Below are 20,736 nucleotides of genomic sequence, written 5' to 3'. Positions count from 1 at the left end.
TGTCAGTTTCCATTGCCTGCCTGTCTGACTGCAGTGTTCTGTTCTCTACAGGATTCGCTAGGGCTGAGTAGCAGTAGCGCTGTGTCCACTCCCGAGACAGAGAGAAGGTAAGACCGTAGAGATACTGAAGCTGTTATTCTGTAGTCGTCAACGGTATTGTCTCCCCTTTGTGTGGAGTGTATCGTGTGCTATATTGTGATGTCCTTATTCTGTATGTAGTTAAATTGGTGTTGTCGATCAGTGAAGTAGGAAAGTCATAGCAGTCCCATACATTGTCTTCATGTCCTAGTGAAATTAGTTATGTCTTTCTATAAATTGACAAACTCCTGGGAGGTATTTGGGTGACTACAGAAGTGGTGTAAATTGCTGACCCACCCCAAAGAAACTAAAATGGTTAAGTCTCCAAACTTACTTCATGATATATGTTCTAATTAATTCCAAGGCAATAACAAACATCTTTTTTTATGAATATAGTACAAAGTCATTGTTTATACACCTATTGAGGTGGAGGTCCCTAACCCTGATTCCTAAACACAATTCATGAATTTAGATGTTAAAGTAATTACACTTATTTCAATAGAACATCTTGAATTGTTATATTATATTTGAAAAAAACTGACCTAATAATAAGTAGTTTTGTATATTTTTAAGCATGTAAAAAAAAAAAAAAGATATGCTTTCCTACCTTTTTGATGGCACTAGCGAAACACACCCATTAAAAGACTGTGCCTTAAGCTACACCCATACAATATCACCAGGTGATGGGATTGCACCCCTCTCCAGCATGGCCACATGGTGAGTAGTCTTATCTGCAAACATTGTGGAGAAAATTTGTGAGCAAGTTGCTAAACCTTCATGTCTTTTTAAGAGGTGTCCCCACCGAACATCTAATATTTCAAGAAATATGTAAAGTACGGTTTTGAGACAAAAATATATGTTTGCTGGGATGTACATCTGATACATTTAAGGCTAGCCAGGCATATGCTCGCTATGGGGATTCATTAAATGGATGCTTCAGGATTTTGGCAATGAAGCCCTTTTTTATTTAAGAAACGTGTTGGAAATTCCAAATGGTTTGCGTAGTCAACTTACACACAGCACTGACACACACACACAGTTACCCCACCCGACATGCCACCAGGGGTCTTTTCACAGTCCCCAGGCCCAGAACAAATTAAAGGAAACGTACAGTATTATACAGAGCCATGAGTGCATGGAACTCCATTACATCTTTTATAGCAAAGTGAACAGCAAACCTGGTTTAAAGAAAATAAAGCGACACCTCAAGGCGCAACGCCTCTCCCCATGTGACCTACTTGTTGTGTGTATGTACTGACGTGTGTTAACTGATAGATGCGCACACACACTACATCTTAATGTTTTTAAATGCATGCAAATTGTAAAGTCTTTTGTCTAATGTATTTTTGGTTATATGTCTGACCCCAGTAAGACTAGCTGTCGCTAATGGGGATCCTAATAAATCAAAATCCAATCTATTTCCCCTGAGAAAGACGAACTCGTGGATACCATTTTTATGTCTCTGCGTACAGTTTGAAGGATGTACATGGGAATTTAACCCGCAAAAGGTATTTTTATGTGTACTATGTCATTGTAACAGTGTAGGTTCTGTCCCTCTCTTCGCCCCAACCTGGGCTCGAACCAGGGACCCTTGCACACATCAACAACTGACACCCACGAAGCATCGTTACCCATCGCACCACAAAAGCCGCGGCCCTTGCAACGCAAGGGGAAACCCTACTTCAAGTCTCAGAGCGAGTGACGTCACTGATTGAAACGCTATTAGCGCGCACCACTGCTAACTAACTAGCCATTTCACATCGGTTACATCATCACGCACGTCCTTTTATCCGCAACAAGTGAATTTGGTGGAAAAATGCGCATATTGTTTTTATGCAGATTTTAGAATATTTTCATTAAATCTGTCGCCAATTGGATGTAAACGTAGCTTATGATTGACTCTTGATTGTTAGTCCACTGTATTATTTTACATAATTTTTTTTTATCTTAAATGTTCTACATTTAAACACACAGATAATTATTTATATGTTTGATTATTTTTTGAATTATTGAAGGACAGGGACATCCATAAGGTGCCAACATGTCAAAGTACAGCGGACAGAGAGTTTAAAATGGACCCTGTGCAATATCAAGAATATCTGATATAGAAATAAATGCTAGAAGGAAGGAAGCGGGAAAGTAAGTCAAATTTCGTGAAATATTTATCCAAGAGGGCAGGAGTGAGAAGTCAGAGACGCAGACAGAAAGACATTGATTGTCTTTTATTGATTGTGATAATGATGTGAATCACATGTGCCCCATTCGATATGGAAGCAATTAAGTTCAATATGTATACGCCAGGTCACAACCGAAAGAAATGTCACTACCAACGCGGCTGATATTTTGCCACAAATAAGATGGGAAAAGTGACCATTTTTTTTAATCAATCAACATAATTAGATGCGTAAGTAATTCAATCAATAGGTTGCAGATTCATTCATAAAATCAACATTGTTTAATTTTTCTCTGTAAAATATTCAATATTTCCCTAAATTACATTTTAAGGTTTTAAAGTCAGTTTAAAAGTCCTGTTTTTACTATTTAGTAAATGTTGTATGCTAATAAAATTAATCTGTAATCAAAAATGTATCAAAATTCACTACTGTGCATGGTCCTCCCTTTTATTGCAACTTTTCACTGTTTCAGTAGTGACACATTTAGTAGGATGGTGAGGAATTCAGGACAAGATTTAACATATGCAAAGTTGTAGTATTTAACACATACTGTATGTTTCCACCACTTCTGTAAAATGAGCCTCATAGGACAGGACAGTCAGTAAGACAGTCATTCCCTTTCATACATTATCCCCATAGGTTCTGTCTCAAATGGCACCCTATTCCCTATTTGGTGCACTTCTTTTGACCAAGGCCCCATAGGGTTCTCTCTGGTCAATAGGGTGCCATTTGGCACGCAGCCCCTAGTCAGCGCGAGGAAATGTTTCATACTTCCTGTCCTGATGACCTCCAGCCACCTTTTATGAAGTGTTCCTCTGCTAGTATACCAACAGGAAACGTCCTGTCCTCCAAATTGTGTGTTTGGAGATGGTCATATTGTGAACGCAGGAGAATTAAGGGAGGAATCTGGGTAATGAGTAATAGCATAGTACTATACACTGAGTCAGCGGGTTGTCTGCAACACCAGATTTAAGTTTGTTTACTTGCCTAGTTCCACCTTAGCTTTAGCATTGTCAAGTGCAAAACAATGATTGAAGTAGTAACTCCTGTTAGCATGCTCTAAGAAGTATCCCAAATCACCTCAAAGTAACGTAACTTTATACAGTATGCTGGTTTTGAGTAGCCACCTCTGAGAATTGGTTCACTTCATAAACGACCAGAACATAAGAGCCTTGATTTCTACTAATCTTGCTGAGGGAAAGGTTGTACAGTACTGGGCTTGCTGTGACTTTAGGCAAGGCACCCTCTTGTGGCCACCTGTAGAACTGTGTCGATGGGGAATGATGGTTGTTGCTGATGCTAGAGACTATCAGCTGATGTCAGAGGAGAGAGATTGGGAGAGATTGGGAGAGAGAGGGGTGTGAGAGAGAGTGAGGAGACAGACCGACAAGGTAAGACAGTGAAAGAGCAAGTGTGAGAGAGTTGGAGAGGGAGACAGAACAGCGATGGAGAGAGAGAGAAAAATTTGAGATGGTGATGTGGAGGCCACGTGAAGAGCTGTAGTGTTGAAGTGAGTGCAGTCAGTAAAACCCAGGCAGTCGGGGTGTGAAAAGCCTCTATTGTTGTTGAGAGAGCCTCAGTGATCTGACCTCTGTCCAGCAGACTGACAGCGTGATGTTTTCCCATCTGGACTGACCACTGGGAACGGCCCCACTAACACTGCACTGTACTGGCCGGGTCCAGTGGCACGAGGGACAGTGCACATTTGTGAGGGATACGGTAGTGCATATTTGTTAGGGACAGTGCACGCGTCTGTAATTCTTGAACAGGGACAGAGGGGTGTTTTGTTCGAAGACGGTACAGTAGGATAGCAGCAGTACAATGAAGAAAATTGCATTGGAAAACAGGTGAGATGATGATGATGATGATGTCTGTGACCGGACTCTGCATCTTTTTATTTCTTGGATTGTGTTGGGTTTTTTTGTGCCATCTGTCTTGTTTTTGATTCAATCTTGGTTTATTTTTAGGTTGTCCATGCATAAATCAAGTTCTGAGGATGCATCAGGGGGTATGTTTGTTTATTTTTTATCATCAGTTCTGTAGTTTGATGGGTGTAGGTCAAATATCATGTAATTACTTGACATTTTAAATTCTGTGTAACTACAAACACAACTGTTGTCATTGTGTCTGACTACAAATTTACTACAATAGTACCTCATTTGAAGATTGAACTTGGGACAGTTTTTGTTTTGATCACAATTGAGACACAATTTAATGTGTTATATTTTGGAATAACTACATATGCATAACTTAAAAAACCATCTACATATTTTGAAAGTTTGCTAAGGGTAGCCATTGTATGGGGCAGTGTGGTTTTTATCTGTTTTAAACCCTACTGTACCTCCTTGTTTAGGAAAATGGGACGGAAAGAGACAGAAAAATAAGTCATTCTGGCAGAATTTTCGGAAGTCGCAGAAAGGTGTCGTGCGGCAGACCACAAGAGGTATGTTTTTGTTTTGGAAACATCCTCCGTCTTTACCCAACATATTTCTGATCACACAAATCAGGGAACTGTGTCCCATTCTCACTGCATCTGTTTTTTTTGGATCTCATTTTGTATTTTTCATGTGTTTATTGAAAGGGACTGCTCTGAAATGAAGGAAAAACTGGTAAGGGGGATCGTGTATAGGAGTGAGTTGGGACTGGTATTCGATCCCACACGGCATGTGCTGGGGGCAGCGGTATGAATATAAACAAAACGTATTTGCAGATCTCCTGATATACCTGACCAATATTGAAAACTCAATGCCCCCTTTGCTAAAAATCTTTTCAGAATACAATATACAATATGCAAGATATACAAAACCTTGCAGAGAGCCTATCCAACTGACAATCTCTTAGAAAATATAAACTATTGGAACCAAGAACTATTGTTGGCATAAAATGGAGGGAAAGTTGGAGCTTAACTAACAAAATTACAGTTAACATAAATGTACCCTTAATACAGTACAAACTAATGTATAGAATTTCTTACACAAAATTCACAAATTCTACAGTACATTGGCAGAGTCATGTTTTAAGTGTAAAACTAATAAGACTCAATAATCCATGCTTTCTGGGAACGCTATAAAGTCGAAGTTGCGGGCGGAGTATTACATAACTATTACAATCTAAATGTACTCTTAATCTGTCTGCATACTTCAAGACATGGCATATGGGGCTGTAGTGAGATACCCGATGGGTTGGATGATTCTCTTCTAATCACTCATCTTGAGAAAACGTTTACTAAAAACTTAGAGTTCAATGAATCCGCCATCATTAACACAATGGAAAAATCTACCGATTTATTATTTCACTACTGAAAGTGCGTGGGCTATGGAGAGAAACAAAATGGTGCGGTTTCAGGCCATGTGGCAAACAATGCAGGCACTAGGGATGGTGTATGAGCATGTGGGTCTGGGCAGAAGAGATGTCGCCGTTGTTTGCGTTGAAGTTGTTGTTTGTATTTGGTGTGGGGGGGAAAAATAATACATTTAAATGTGATTTAAAAAAAGAAGTGTTTAGATGCACCATCTCATTTTCAATAGTGTAAAAAAAAATATGTAAAGAAATGCACACTATACTTAGTAACAATAATAATATGGCAACTACTGTCTAATAACAATGAAATAATAATACGCATTTTAAACTTACATTAACAAAAAGTTGTACAACTACTAATACAACTAAGTACCTATAATATATACAGTACATACATATTTGTAAATATCTACACGTTTCTATTAGTTAAAAACACAGTTTGTTCCTAACATTTGAAAAATACTTTTCTTAAATTCCCTGTGTTCTATTTACCAGGTGAGGACATAGGTTTTGTAGCCAGTGACATCACTATGAGTGATGAGGAGCGCATCCAGCTGATGATGATGGTCAAGGAGAAGATGATAAGCGTGGAGGAGGCCTTGGCAAGGGTATGATGATGTCACTTCCTGTCTTCCTACTGTATGATGTAGTTTCCTCCAGATACTGTACTGGATCTCTTTTCTCAGGATGTACTGTAGGCGTCCTCTGCAATTACTGGATATTGAGCATCTCAGTAGGATTTATAACGAGGGAATACAAGTCTGATTTGATCACGTATTTATTGTGCTTCTTTAGCTCTTATAGTGCCATATTGGATACTTATGGAGTCTCCTTCTCCTCTCTTCTCTCCCCTCTCTTCCTCACAGCTGAAAGAGTTTGAGACCCAGAGCAGGCAGAACTGCAGCACTGTTCTTACAGAATGGCATGATGCTCCCAGTCCAACCCTGAACGAGTCCTCCAACTGCAATGTAAGTGTCGCTGATAACTCATGGATATAAGTGTTGTCACTCTGTATGGATTTGGTGTATACCGTATGAGCACATCGTTCTGCCATCTAACAAGGCTAGTGAGGTGTTTATGCCCCCCTCTGTCTCTCTGTGTGTGTGTAACCTGCAACCTGCCCACTCCAGGCCCTTTCCCAACAGGCAGTCCTCTATTCATCCCAGTCAAAGCACCTGCTTAACCCCCTATTGTGTTGCTGTGAGTGGGTAGATTCAGCACTGTGCTGTGTTATGCAGGCCACAGCTCTTTTCTGCATGGTTGGGGTGATTAGGGGGCTCAGGTCCAGCCCACATATTTCAGATTCATCTGGATGGCCTCACTCTGTTTCTCGCTCTGTCATCTCTTCACACGGCCGTTTTCTCTATCCTCCCACTGTCACTTTAAAAAAATATATATATGTATAAACCTAATTCTCTGTTTGTAGTGTATCCCCATCAAAACCAAAGTGTTTGCACTTTTGAGCTTTAAATTGATGCGCATTTTCCTGGAGACTTCACTTGTTTTCCTGCTAGTTCTTGGCTCCATGTTGCAGCTACAGCTTCTGACTTCAACTTTATCTTCCAATTATTAGAAAATACTTTGAACTGTTCTTTATCATTCTTTGAGTTTGCTCATGAAGAATTTACAACTATAGTTCTGTAAATAATAGAGTACTCTCTCAAACATTTTTAATCTCATCTCTTTTTCTTTTGCCAAGATGAAACCTGCTCTAGACAGGCAGAATGGGCATTATATTTAATGGTTCAAGATGCTATGCGTACTGTGATGTAGCCTGTATGAACGCCCCTGAATCAGGTGTATATTTTATCTCACCAAGATGAGATGATCTGTGACAAGATGAGCCCATGTGGTCAGATGTCTGCTAGGCTATATTTAAGAAATGATAACCATGGTTTCTTTTTCTCCTCTGGCCCACAGCTGTAGCTTTCACATATGGTTTCTTTCTCACTAACTCTGGTGAGCTGTAGCACATTCAGTGAGTCATCATAAGCATATAAAAATGACGTGGGAAAGCGGCAGATTTTATAGCTGTGGCGCGCTGAACTATTGATCCACTGTGAATAAACTGATGGTTTTGTTCTGACCACTGTCCCAGGCACTACATATGAGATGATATTTTGGTCTGACACTTCTAACTGCTCTGACCTTTTTTCATGTAGATGGGGTATTCCAGCTTGCAAACCTTTTTGTTTTCTAGCACAAACCTCTGAGTTAAACAGGCCGACCACAGTGCCTATACATAAACTGCAGGTCTACACTCTGGTTTGATACTTCGTTATTTATATTGAGGTCATATGCTGCATGCAGTCTCTACCTTAACAATAATAGAGCAATGTTCCCATTATGCATTTCTCGGAAAGGGTGAAGAATCCTACTAATACTAACTTTACTTATAAACATTCAAATGTACATTATTTTCACAGGTTCCATTTTCCTAGTTTTAAGGCTTCAGAGCTACTGACTGACTCTTTATCATCCTTACCACCTTTTAACTGGGTCTCCTCTCCTTCCAACCCGGTTCGTCTGTTATCTTCAGTCATGTGAGCAGTCGGATGGTGAACAGGAGGAGTCCGGGACGTTCAGACGGCTCCATAAGCTGGTCAGCTCCAGTCGTAGGGTCCGCAAGAAACTCCTCAGAATCGACGAGTCCAAGAAGCCTGGGTCTGACGGTGAGACGGGTCACTGCAGGAGTGTTATGACAAGCCCAAACACTCTTAGTCCCCATAGGAGAACCCTATTGAGAACCCTATGTGGAAAGGGTTCTACCTGGAACCAAAAGGGGTTCTTCAAAGGGTTCTCCTATAGGGAAAGCCAAATAACCTTTTTTGGTTCTAGATGGCACCTTTTTTTCAACAAGTGTAGGGTGAAGATTAGGGCAAGACCATAGTGCACCAGATATGATTTGGACAAGTCCCATTAGGATCCAGATGTGAACCTTTAAATAGTCTGTAGTCAATACCCAACAAACTATGTTGTTGTTCTCTAGAGGTCTTCACTTGGCTTGTTTAAAAAAAAGACTACTACTACTAATCCAAGTTGAGTTGTCATCCATTACACATCACATTGTCTTGCGATTCCCTGACTCTGCCACAAACCCGTCCTTACTCCTGTCACCTCCCCTGTCCCTCCCAGAGTCTCTGAGTATGGTCGGGCCTGTCCTGGGTGATGCCATGTCCTCTCTGTCCCTGTACTCTGGGGTTCAGAAGAAGCTGTCTGGCGGGTGTCACCACGATGACTCCCTGTCCTCCGCCTTGCGCGACCAGCTGACTTATGACCTTCGAGACTCGGACAGCCTGACCACCTCCCCCTCCTCCTCCTCCTTGGACACCTGCAGCAGCAACACACACACCCACAGCCTGGATACAGTCTCCAGCACCAGCCAGAGACTGTCCACAGCCTTCAGTAAGACAGGTGAAGAAAGTCACAATTTTCTTCTTCTATTAAGATGTGTTGCTATGACAAAATTGAAACTAAGCTTCAATTGCTACTTATATCCCAGTTATTTTTTATGTGATCTATTTTTGGTTCCTAGCAACCTTCATTTGTTTAAGCAAGATGATAAGAGTTGAGCACGTTCTCTCCTTTTACCTGATGATGCAGGAGGATCCAGCCCAGCCTGTAGCCCAGGGAGATACCAGGACACAGGCCCCAGCGGCGACGTGAGGGCCGGGGGTAGTGGTTCCTCCCTGTCAGAGATAGAGGTTGGTGGTGGAGAGGATGGACCCAGGATGGCCCGGTCAGTCACGGATGGAGAGATCAGGAGAGTAATCGGCCCACTCAGCTACCATGGGGTGAGTAATGTTTGGCCGGATCCCAAATGGCAACCTATTCCCTATATAGTGCACTACCCACATGGCTCTGGTCAAAAGCAGAACACTATATAGGGTGCCGTTTAGGAATTAGTGTATGCACTGTGTAGTTTCTATATATTTAGTTAGGGACAGTTTAGCCTGGGTGCCAGTCTGTTTCTGCTCCCTTGCCAACTCCTTATGGAATTGTAATGTTTGGCTTGACAATGACGGCAATTGAGTTGGCATGAGCACAAACAGATCTGGGACCAGGCTAGGACCGGTTGGATGTTCACTCAGTCCAAAACTATCGTCACAATGAACCACACTGTCGTATGTGCTTGATTGATGAACCTGTCAATATCTCCATTTGGAAGTGATAGTTTTAAGGTGGTTTATTGATTTCCTCCTTTGTTTCACAGAGAACCTGTAGCTTTGGTGGGTTTGATCTGACCAACCGGACTCTGCACATGGTCACCGGAGATCAGGACCTCACTGTAAGTAGTTTAACAATCATTTGAATCATTGAGTTGGGTTTTTTTGTTTTCCAATGCTTTTGTTTCCAGACCTCCCATACTTCATACTAATTTTAGAGCAAAGATGGGGATGCCAGTGTGAAAGGCGTAGTCAAGTCTCCACAGACGAACCATCGAATCTCTTTGGGCAAGAAAGTGAAGTCAGTGAAAGAAACCATGAGAAAACGCATCTCAAAGAGATACCACTGCGCTCTCTCTGAACAGGTACGTCAGACTTGACGCAAATCGTATGCAAAATGACCCAGTGGTCAAACCGTACTGACAATCTAGCTCGTGTCCCTGGTGGCAATTCGTTGGACTTGGTTCATGATGATTGATAGATTAAGCTGGAGGGAACGTGTAGTAACCATGTAATAAACCTGTAGTTTCGTCTTCTTGCCTTCCAGTTAAGCCCAGACCGTATGTCCAGCGGGCCCCAGTCCCCCCACAGCCACACAGACACAGACTCACTGGAGAAACCCAAGCTGAAGGCTGGAGGCTCAGTGGAGAGCCTGAGGAGCTCCCTCAGCGGACAGAGCTCCATGAGTAAGTACCACCTGTGTTTGGGGGTAGGTGTGGGGGTCTGTCTGGGTCCACATTTATTTGTCTTGTATGTGGCCTATATTCAGCTTAATTCCAAAGTGAACCTGTTATTTACAGTGACTGGCACGCAGAACAGACAACTCTTGCATGTTCATTTTCCATAGAATTTGATGTGGTTTAGATCCTTTGAATGACCCTCTCATCTCTTGTTGTTTGCAGGTGGTCAGACAGTGGGCACCACAGACTCCTCCAACAGCAACAGAGAGAGTGTGAAGTCTGAGGATGGAGAGGAGGATGAACTTCCCTACAGAGGACCCTTCTGTGGTCGAGCTATGGTGCACACTGACTTCACCCCCAGCCCCTACGACACTGACTCTCTCAAACTGAAGGTAATGCACCCACACACATACACGTGTGTGTGTGTGTGTGTGTGTGTGTGTGTGTGTGTGTGTGTGTGTGTGTGTGTGTGGTGTGTGTGTGTGTGTGTGTGTATACATGTGTATGTGTGTATATATACGTGTGTATAGTGAGGGGAAAAAAGTAGTTGATCCCCTGCTGATTTTGTACGTTTGCCCACTGACAAAGAAATGATCAGTCTATAATTTTAATGGTAGGTTTATTTGAACAGAATAACAACAAAAGAATCCAGAAAAACGCATGTCAAAAATGTTATAAAATGATTTGCATTTTAATGAGGAAAATAAGTATTTGAACCCTCTGCAAAACATGACCTAGCCCTTGTTGGCAATCACAGAGGTCAGATGTTTCTTGTAGTTGGCCACCAGGTTTGCACACATCTCAGGAGGGATTTTGTCCCACTCCTCTTTGCAGATCTTCTCCAAGTCATTAAGGTTTCGAGGCTGACGTTTGGCAACTCGAACCTTCAGCTCCCTCCACAGATTTTCTATGGGATTAAGGTCTGGAGTCTGGCTAGGCCACTCCAGGACCTTAATGTGCTTCGTCTTGAGCCACTCCTTTGTTGCCTTGGCCGTGTGTTTTGGGTCATTGTCATGCTGGAATACCCATCCACAACCAATTTTCAATGCCCTGGCTGAGGGAAGGAGGTTCTCACCCAAGATTTGACGGTACATGGCCCCGTCCATTGTCCCTTTGATGCGGTGAAGCTGTCCTGTCACCTTAGCAGAAAAACACCCCCAAAGCATAATGTTTCCACCTCCATGTTTGACGGTGGGGATGGTGTTCTTGGGGTAATAGGCAGCATTCCTTTTCCTCCAAACACGGCGAGTTGAGTTGATGCCAAAGAGCTCCATTTGGTCTCATCTGACCACAACACTTTCCCCCAATTGTCCTCTGAATCATTCAGATGTTCACTGGCAAACTTCAGACGGGCATGTATATGTGCTTTCTTGAGCAGGGGGACCTTGCGGGCGCTGCAGGATTTCAGTCCTTCACGGCGTAGTGTGTTACCAATTGCTTTCTTGGTGACTATGGTCCCAGCTGCCTTGATCATTGACAAGATCCTCCCGTGTAGTTCTGGGCTGATTCCTCACCGTTCTCATGATCATTGCAACTCCACGAGGTGAGATCTTGCATGGAGCCCCAGGCCGAGGGAGATTGACCGTTCTTTTGTGTTTCTTCCATTTGCGAATAATCGCACCAACTGTTGTCACCTTCTCACCAAGCTGCTTGGCGATGGTCTTGTAGCCCAGTCCAGCCTTGTGTAGGTCTACAATCTTGTCCCTGACATCCTTGGAGAACTCTTTGGTCTTGGCCATGGTGGAGAGTTTGGAATCTGATTGATTGATTGCTTCTGTGGACAGGTGTCTTTTATACAAGTAACAAACTGAGATTAGGAGCACTCCCTTTAAGAGTGTGCTCCTAATCTCAGCTCGTTACCTGTATAAAAGACAACTGGGAGCCAGAAATCTTTCTGATTGAGAGGGGGTCAAATACTTATTTCCCTCATTAAAATGCAAATCAATTTATAACATTTTTGACATGTGTTTTTCTGGATTTTTTTTGTTATTCTGTCTCTCACTGTTGAAATAAACCTACCATTAAAATAACAGACTGATCATTTCTTTGTCAGTGGGCAAACGTACAAAATCAGCAGGGGATCAAATACTTTTTTCCCTCACTGTATATGTGTGTGTGTGTGTGTGTGTGTGTGTGTGTGTGTGTGTGTGTGTGTGTGTGTGTGTGTGTGTGTGTGTGTGTGTGTGTGTGATATATGCATGTGTATCTCATTATCCAAATGGACCAATCACAGTATTTGTTCTTGTTTTGCAGAGAGGTGATGTGATTGACATCATCAGCAAGCCTCCAATGGGGACGTGGATGGGCCTGCTGAACAGTAAGGTGGGAACATTTAAGTTCATCTACGTGGACGTTCTGGCTGAGGAGGAAGACAAACCTAAACACACCCGACGGAGGAGGAAGGGACGGCAGCCCAAACCCACCTCTGTAGAGGAACTCCTGGAGCGCATCAACCTCAAAGTAATGACTCGACTTGAACAATATAAACACAGACAAACTCACACACTCAACCTCGTAGTAACAACCCTACAGTAATTGTAGAAACTCACACACTTGAATGCTGTTAATATCCTCCTCCTTTTGTGATATATAGAGTTCAAGTCGGAAATGTACATACACTTAGGTTGGAGTCATTAAAACTCGTTTTTCAACCACTCCACAAATATCTTGTTAACAAACTATAGTTTTGGAAAGTCGGTTAGGACATCTACTTCGTGCATGACAAAAGTAATTTTTCCAACAATTGTTTACTGACGGATTATTTCACTTATAATTCACTGTATCACAGTTCCAGCGGGACAGAAGATTACAAACACTAAGTTGACTGTGCCTTTAAACAGCTTGGAAAATTCCAGAAAATGATGTCATGGCTTTAGAAGCTTCTGATAGGCTAAATGACATCATTTGAGTCAATTGGAGGTGTACCTGTGGATGTATTTCAAGACCAACAGTTGAAGTCAGAAGTTTACATACACCTTAGCCAAATACATTTAAACTCGTTTTTTCACAATTCCTAATATTTGATCCTAGTAAAAATTCCCTGTCTTAGGTCAGTTATGATCACTGCTTTATTTTAAGAATGTGAAATAATAGTAGAGAATTATTTATTTAAGCTTTTATTTCTTTCATCACATTCCCAGTGGGTCAGAGGGTTACATACACTCAATCAGTATTTGGTAGCATTGCCTTTAAATTGTTTAACTTGGGTCAAACATTTTGGGTATGCCTTCCACAAGCTTCCCACAATAAATTGGGTGAATTTTGTCCCATTCCTCCTGACAGAGCTGGTGTAACTGAGTCAGGTTTGTAGGCCTCCTTGCTCGCACACGCTTTTTCAGTTCTGCCCACAAATTTTCTATAGGATTGAGGTCAGGGCTTTGTGATGGCCACTCCAATACCTTGACTTTGTTGTCCTTAAGCCATTTTGCCACAAATACATGAAACAAAAATAGAACTGTTTGGCCATAATGACCATCGTTATGTTTGGATGAAAAGGGGGGAGGCTTGCAAGCCGAAGAACACCATCCTAACCGCGAAACACGGCGGTGGCAGCATCATGTTGTGAGGGTGCTTTGCTGCAGGAGGGACTGGTGCGCTTCACAAAATAGATGGCATCATGAGGGTATATTGAAGCAACATCTCCAGACATCAGACAGGAAGTTAAAGCTTGGTCGCAAATGGGTCTTTCAAAAGGACAATGACCCCAAGCATACTTCCAAAGTTGTGGCAAAATGGCTTAAGGACAATAAAATCAAGGTATTGGAGTGGCCATCACAAAGCCCTGAGCTCAATCCCATAGAAAATTTGTGGGCAGAACTGAAAAAGCGTACAACATGATCCAGAAATGTGTCAAATGTTTCCATTTAAATACACATCCAAGGAGGCCTACAAACCTGACTCAGTTACATCAGCTCTGTCAGGAGGAATGGGACAAAATTCACCCAACTTATTGTGGGAAGCTTGTGGAAGGCTACCCAAAACGTTTGACCCAAGCTAAACAATTTAAAGGCATTGCTACCAAATACTAATTGAGTATATGTAAACTTCTGACCCACTGGGAATGTGATGAAAGAAATAAAAGCTGAAATAAATCATTCTCTCTACTATTATTCTGACATTTCACATTCTTAAAATGAAGCGGTGATCCTAACTGACCTAAGACAGGGAATTGTTACTAGGATTAAATGTCAGGAATTGTGAAAAACTGAGTTTAAATGTATTTGGCTAAGGTGTGGTGTGTGTGTGTGTGTGTGTGTGTGTGTGTGTGTGTGTGTGTGTGTGTGTGTGTGGACTACGTGACCAAAGCCTTCCCCTATCCTTTACCCCAGGAGCACCTACCCACTTTCCTCTTCAATGGCTATGAGGACCTGGATACCTTTAAGCTTCTGGAAGAGGAGGATCTAGACGAGCTTGACATCGGAGACCCTCAACACAGGGCTGTGCTGCTCACTGCTGTGGAGCTTCTGCAGGAGTACGACGGTTAGTACACACATTGATAGACACACGCACACAGAAACACACACGCACATAGACACCAGAGGATGCTGGTGGGAGGAGCAATAAGAGGACGGGCTCGTTGTAATGGAATAAATGGAACGTTTTCAAACATGGAAACCACGTTTGACTCTGTCCCGTTGACGTCCCTCTGCTGGTGTTGTTGTGCCCTACAGGTAGCAGCGACCCGGACCGTAGCAGCCAGACAGGGGGTTCTCAGGAGAAGCTGTTACTGGACCGCCGGGGCCTACTGGGGGACTCCCCACGAGACTCTGGCTGCTACGAGAGCAACGAGAATCTGGAGAACGGTAACGACAGCCTGACTCGACTCTGACTCTCCTCTTCTTCATCCTCTTCTTGCTGCCATGGGTCTTCTCCAACCACCTCATTCTCTATCTAAAGGCTATGGGCTCCTAATTCTGGACTGATTTTGGATCAGTTTTGCCTTTTAGATCTTATGAATACGATTATATAGACAGCAGGGGGACCTGATCAGCACTCTTACGCAGAGCTTTTTGAATACAGGCACTGATCTTCTGATCTTCTGACTCTTTATTTTTTGGTTCCAAAAATGTATTTTCCCTTCATTGAAAATGGGGGAGAACTGAACTGATCAGATGGTATCTATCTCTGCCAGTGTAGAAAAGACAGGGAGAGGACAGCTAACTCTTTTACACTCAGTAACTCAATTATTTTCAGAGACCTGTACTACTGTATGTGTTCTGTAGGGCTGTTTCTAGACCTATACAGGAGGAGTTCTGTCTTAGTATACTGCGTGATGGTGGTTTTGCATTTGCTGAAAATGGTGACTGTTGAACCAAAGGTGTGACGATAAGCTGTAGTTTAAAAATAAATACTTGTCAGTACTACTTACATATTTACTGTGAAAGCTTGCTTTATTTGATAACTATACCATTGTTATTGTGGTTGTTTGCTTTGGGTTTAGTCTTTAAAATAATGTATAACAAAGAATGGTGCTGATTTTTGTAGGCTGTTGTGAATGTCAACAGCCTCGGTGGAGAGTTTGACGTCAGAGTATTTTCCACACTTGTATATTTCTCTCTAGATTTTTGCTGTTTTTGTGTGTATATTTTTCTAGTTCAGAACCATATGTTGCACAATATTTTATGATGTGCTTAAATACAGACCTGCATTATGCAAATAATTTAAGATTTACTAAAATGGTTCAATTATACTTGGGGGCGCAACATTTTTTGTTCAACAATAATTGTGGGCGCATCAAAATGCATAGTTGTAACTGAAACAAATTATTAAAATGTCTAAGATATAAGCTGTGTATTAGAGTTGAGGAAACCTTCAAATCTGTGTTAAATACAGTTCATTGCAATCTTCCATAGCACTTCTGATGCTAGGAGTAATACTGGCTGAGATATTTTAGGTCAAGTCCCAAATGGCACCCTTTTCCTTTTGACCAAGGCCCATAGTGCACTACATAGGTAATAGGGTGCCCATTGGGACATAACGACAGTCTTTGAGCAGTTCTGAAGTGTGCCACTGTCCGAGTGAGAGCCCGGGGATGGAATAAACTACTCAGTGGTGTACTAGACCGGCCTGTCTACCTGCTTATTTCTGCCTCCTTTCATTTCACTCACCATCAATTCCTACCGGACAACCATTGTATACCAGTCAATTTTCACAATTCAATAAATACTCTTCTTTTTTGATTTTCTGTTCCTCATGTATTTCTATTTTCCTCTGGAAAGCGCTTCATATAATAAAGTAAGTAACAAATGATGTGCATTATGCACACACCTGTACCTGTTTGTTTCAGGAGGGAGGGGCAAAAAGACGTCTTCTTCCATGAGCAGGTCCTCGTCTGGTTTTCAATCCAGTCACCTCCCATCCCCAGAGTCCCCCAGCCTCCCCCTCACCCCGACCCACCTCAGCCTCCCCCTGATCCACCCCAGCAAGACCACCTTACAGACCAGACCAGAGCACCAGTCCACTACCTTACCATCTCTAGGAGCCTCCATGACCAGCTGCTACCTTCTGAGCCCAGGCAGGAGCCAGAGCCATCACAGTCACACCCACAGAGCCATGCCACTGAGGAGCTGGAGCTGTGATAACCTGGGCCCGGCAGGTAAGCCTACTCCCACAGCCCTGGGGCTGCTCCCCCTGGGGGAGCTTCACTCAGACCAGGGCCTCCACACCACTGAGCTCCACACCCTGGAAGACATGAAGCCAGCTCATACCACCATGTCCAATGCTAAGGGACAGGGATACCCGACACAAGAGGAGGCCCTACAGCAGTTGTTGACACACTCTGAAGGATCTTTCCTGCCCTCACAACCACTGCTCCCCTCACCTTGTAGTGTTCTGTCTGATACGTTAGAGTTGGACATGGGAGTTCCCAGGTTAACAGACCTCCTTCCATACACACACCTCAAAATATCCACTCCAGCACCAGGACGTAGGCCCAAGCATCGTTCAGCCAAGCCTTTCCTGTCAAACCCATGTATACCATCATCACCCCCAGCAATGACCAGTGACGGTGGTAGTGCCTATAAACTCTTCTCTTTAGATGGCACCTCTTTAAAGGATGAAGTTATTACAGAGACAACAACCCAACCGTGCAGCTCAGACCTGGCAACCCAAACCTGTATCTCAGACTGTGACCTTGCAGACTATCCTCTCCAGTCTGAAGCCCACAGGACGCAGCCTGCTGGGGGAATGGAAACTATGCCTGTCAGGTCGGTCAACCTGGGACCCCTCCTGGAGGAAAGACTGGAGTCCGAGGGGATAGATCTGACAGCGGAGCCCTTCTCTGACAAGGTACGCTCTCACCACAATTATACAGTACTGGTAGTAGTACTATGCTCATGCAGTACTAAGAAGTACTCGGGGGGGGGGGGGGCTAAGTAGCACTATGTTCACTCAGGATTAAGCAGCAGTACTATGCTCATAACATTTCAATGTGTTAATGTAAGTACTGTGTTCAGTTACATAAGGTATCCACAGTGCTGTCTACATGCAAAAGGGTACACAACACATTCACTGGTCTCCTCACAAATGGCACCCTATTCCCTATATAGTGCACTACTTTTGGCCAGTGCCCATAGGGCTCTGATCAAAAGTAGTGCACTATATAGGCAATAGGGTCTCATTTGGGACGGACCCACAATGTTGCCCCTTTAAGCCCAGTGTTTCACTCTGACCCATCTCCACCTGCAGTATGGTCGCTATGGAATCCCCCAGTCTCTGGTCCAGAGGTACGCCACTGACCTGAACCAGCCTCTAACAGAGATCATGTATGCCATGGACCTGCTCAGACTCACACAGCTCCGCAAGCAGCAGCGCATGGCAGTGAGTGACCTTCTATACTACTACAGTCTTAATTTATTCCTTCTTTAGAACATTTAAATAAGTTCAGGGTAGCATTATCTTCATGACAATGCTCTAAATGGCTTTTCCTATCCTCCATACCCCCAGGTGTGTCAAAAGCCACAGACCCTAGCGCTTGGACTAACAGCAGTGACTGACGACTGACACACACATCATTTACTGCAGCTTACTGGGTTTCCTATCAAGGGTTCATATCAAGTAATTTACCTTTGATTCTAAACTATTATGAACATTTTTAAGCGATCATGTTAATAGTGTACATGAAATACTGCGACTGACTACTGATTATTATTTTTTTCTTCATTTAAATATTGTATAAGGTTGAGTGCCATTAAAGCAATACAAAACATTTTCTTTCAATGTACCTTTTCTGGAAAGTTAAAATGTATAAAAAAAACAGACATCTGAACACATGTAGCCTTAACATTCTGTATACTCCCCTTGTCCTAAGGGTCAAAAATGACCTGCCTTCACTAAACCCCTAAAATAAAGCAGCTTAATTGAATTTTAAACCCCAAATGTATTTTGCATGAAGAAACAACCTGTCATTCATCACAAACTTTGTGAATATCTGGGTTTTCCCTCTTCACAATGTAGGAAGACTGCTTTTAATAAGTGGACACCACTCGTTTTTATTACAACACACCTGTCATAATTGTTTTCTTTACTAAAGTAGAGGTTTATTATTATTATTATTATTGCTAAAGGTACTGCATAGGTGTAAACATAAACAATTTAGCAAGAGATGGCACTTGTATAGCCTAAGAAAGTAGCAGAAATGTGCAGAAAGTAGTTTTGAATGCATTTTATTGAAGGGAAACAATAGCAGTATTGAACTTTTTTGGCAACATAGTGAGATATTCTTATATACTGTACAATGAGGAATTCAACTACAAAATACTAGTCCTCTCCCATTTTTTTAATGATTCCACATGTAGGACCGTATGCAAGTGTGTGTGCATGGACTTTGCAGATGTATTTCTCATGTGCAGCACATAGTATTTGTTTTACAGTCCTTCTTTGGGGGGCAGAATTGGCATCTCCTCCTCTTGCCTGCCCTAGCTGCAGCCTCAGATGGATCAGGGCAAGTTTCAGCCCCCTGAACAGCTTTCACAAGCGCTGCAGAGGCTGCTGTCCGGGGGCGGCGCTCCCTTCTTTGAATATGTGGAGTTACAAGTGCCTTTCCCAGCTGCTTCAGGAACACCCTCCTCCCGCTTATCAGGCATCCAGGTAGGGTTGATCTTGTTCTATGTCAAAGGCATTGTATGAGGAAACATCAATGATGTTATGGAAGATGACCACGAGCCTGCTGGCAGTCATAATCCTGCAGCTGTAAGTTCCAATCAACTTGTCCAGGTTGTCCACATCTCCTTTGTTGTGGTTGTAGTCCAGGATGATGGCTGGCTTCCTGTCCTCACAATCACTGATCTCAGCCGTTTTGCGCAGTGTGCTCAGGAGGACCACATTCTTGTTCCTCTTTGGGAGGTAAGAAACTAGAGTGGGGGTGAAGGCAAACTTTGATGAGAAAGCCTCTCTCCCCCTTGTTGCGAGGAGTGCAGGGGGGAGCTCAGGCTTGTTCTTTCTAACTGTGCCAACCATGGTGATCTTCTTCCTCAGGAGCTGCTGGCTGAGTTCATAAGAGGTGAAGAAATTGTCACACGTGACATTGTGCCCCCTCAGTCCATCTGTCACATCAAGCATAACCCGCATCCCCTGGTTCTTCTCCGGGCCTCCACTGGTCGGCTTCCCTGTGTAGACTTGCATCTTCCAAGCGTAGCTGGATTGTGCGTCACAGGCATATACTGTAGGAAAGGACAGTGATCTTTAGACGCAAGAGATTACTATCAGTAATTAGTATCGGTGTCACAGAAAACAATCACATAAATCAATGATATTACAGCAATACATAATAAAAATAACAGTGAAAATCCCTTACATTACAGATATGAAAATACAAATTTACCTCTGAATGGAACCAGTTGCTCATCCACTGTTACCTCAGGCCCAGGGATGTAGCGGTATGGCAGACGCTCCACCCACTTCTCCCAGACCTCTCTTATGGCCGCCAGTTTGTCTCTCACACGTCTTGCAGGTCTTGACTCACGGTTATCAAATCGTATCATTCTTGAGAAAGTGTGAAAGACTTTCAGCGGCATCGTGGCACGGAAAATGATGACCACTAGAGGCTACATGTAGCCTCTCCTCAGGACCTATACACACTCGCTAAGATTAGCAGCCCTATGTAGGCACACAGGTCAATCTCATCCATCCTTTTCCAGGTAACGCTCCAAATTTGTCATCTCCAGGATGATTTTTTCGATGGCTGATGTGATGAACAAGTAGAATGTTGAGGCAATGTCCTGGGCATGGGCAACTGCATGCCTTGTGTCCTTATGACATTTTGTGCTGCCATCCTGCTCTGGTTGTCATATGTTGACAAGGACCATGTTATTTTGCTGTTATTTGACAAAAATGTCTCTT

The 20,736-nt window shown here is 42.9% G+C and overlaps 1 protein-coding gene across 4 annotated transcripts in view; it reads left to right on the top strand.

Annotated features, from left to right (window-relative positions):
• The window catches only part of LOC106603468 (SAM and SH3 domain-containing protein 1), a 90,769-nt gene extending 72,165 nt beyond the window's left edge, over window positions 1-18,604 (top strand). For 2 of the 4 annotated variants that reach the window (XM_014197193.3, XM_014197203.3), the window contains exons 4-21: window positions 52-107; window positions 4,220-4,260; window positions 4,606-4,695; window positions 6,048-6,160; window positions 6,419-6,520; window positions 8,092-8,224; window positions 8,688-8,966; window positions 9,156-9,346; window positions 9,766-9,840; window positions 9,937-10,083; window positions 10,266-10,404; window positions 10,621-10,790; window positions 12,652-12,858; window positions 14,727-14,877; window positions 15,069-15,200; window positions 16,685-17,685; window positions 18,085-18,216; window positions 18,343-18,604. In XM_014197193.3, coding sequence (XP_014052668.2) covers window positions 52-107; window positions 4,220-4,260; window positions 4,606-4,695; window positions 6,048-6,160; window positions 6,419-6,520; window positions 8,092-8,224; window positions 8,688-8,966; window positions 9,156-9,346; window positions 9,766-9,840; window positions 9,937-10,083; window positions 10,266-10,404; window positions 10,621-10,790; window positions 12,652-12,858; window positions 14,727-14,877; window positions 15,069-15,200; window positions 16,685-17,685; window positions 18,085-18,216; window positions 18,343-18,399 — 3,216 coding nt within the window. In that variant the 3' untranslated portion in view covers window positions 18,400-18,604. Of the gene's footprint in view, window positions 1-51; window positions 108-3,290; window positions 4,100-4,219; window positions 4,261-4,605; window positions 4,696-6,047; window positions 6,161-6,418; window positions 6,521-8,091; window positions 8,225-8,687; window positions 8,967-9,155; window positions 9,347-9,765; window positions 9,841-9,936; window positions 10,084-10,265; window positions 10,405-10,620; window positions 10,791-12,651; window positions 12,859-14,726; window positions 14,878-15,068; window positions 16,458-16,684; window positions 17,686-18,084; window positions 18,217-18,342 lie in introns of those variants that run through there. The other 2 variants (XM_014197213.3, XM_082974771.1) reach the window with 2 other exon arrangements.
• Window positions 18,605-20,736: the final 2,132 nt, after the last annotated feature.

Source organism: Salmo salar, chromosome 01, assembly GCF_965601325.2.
Source record: "Salmo salar chromosome 01, fSalSal1, whole genome shotgun sequence".
NCBI classification, from domain to species: Eukaryota; Metazoa; Chordata; class Actinopteri; order Salmoniformes; family Salmonidae; genus Salmo; species Salmo salar.
Note: the sequence above shows the minus strand (reverse complement) of the source record. Positions and strands in the feature narration are given on the sequence as shown.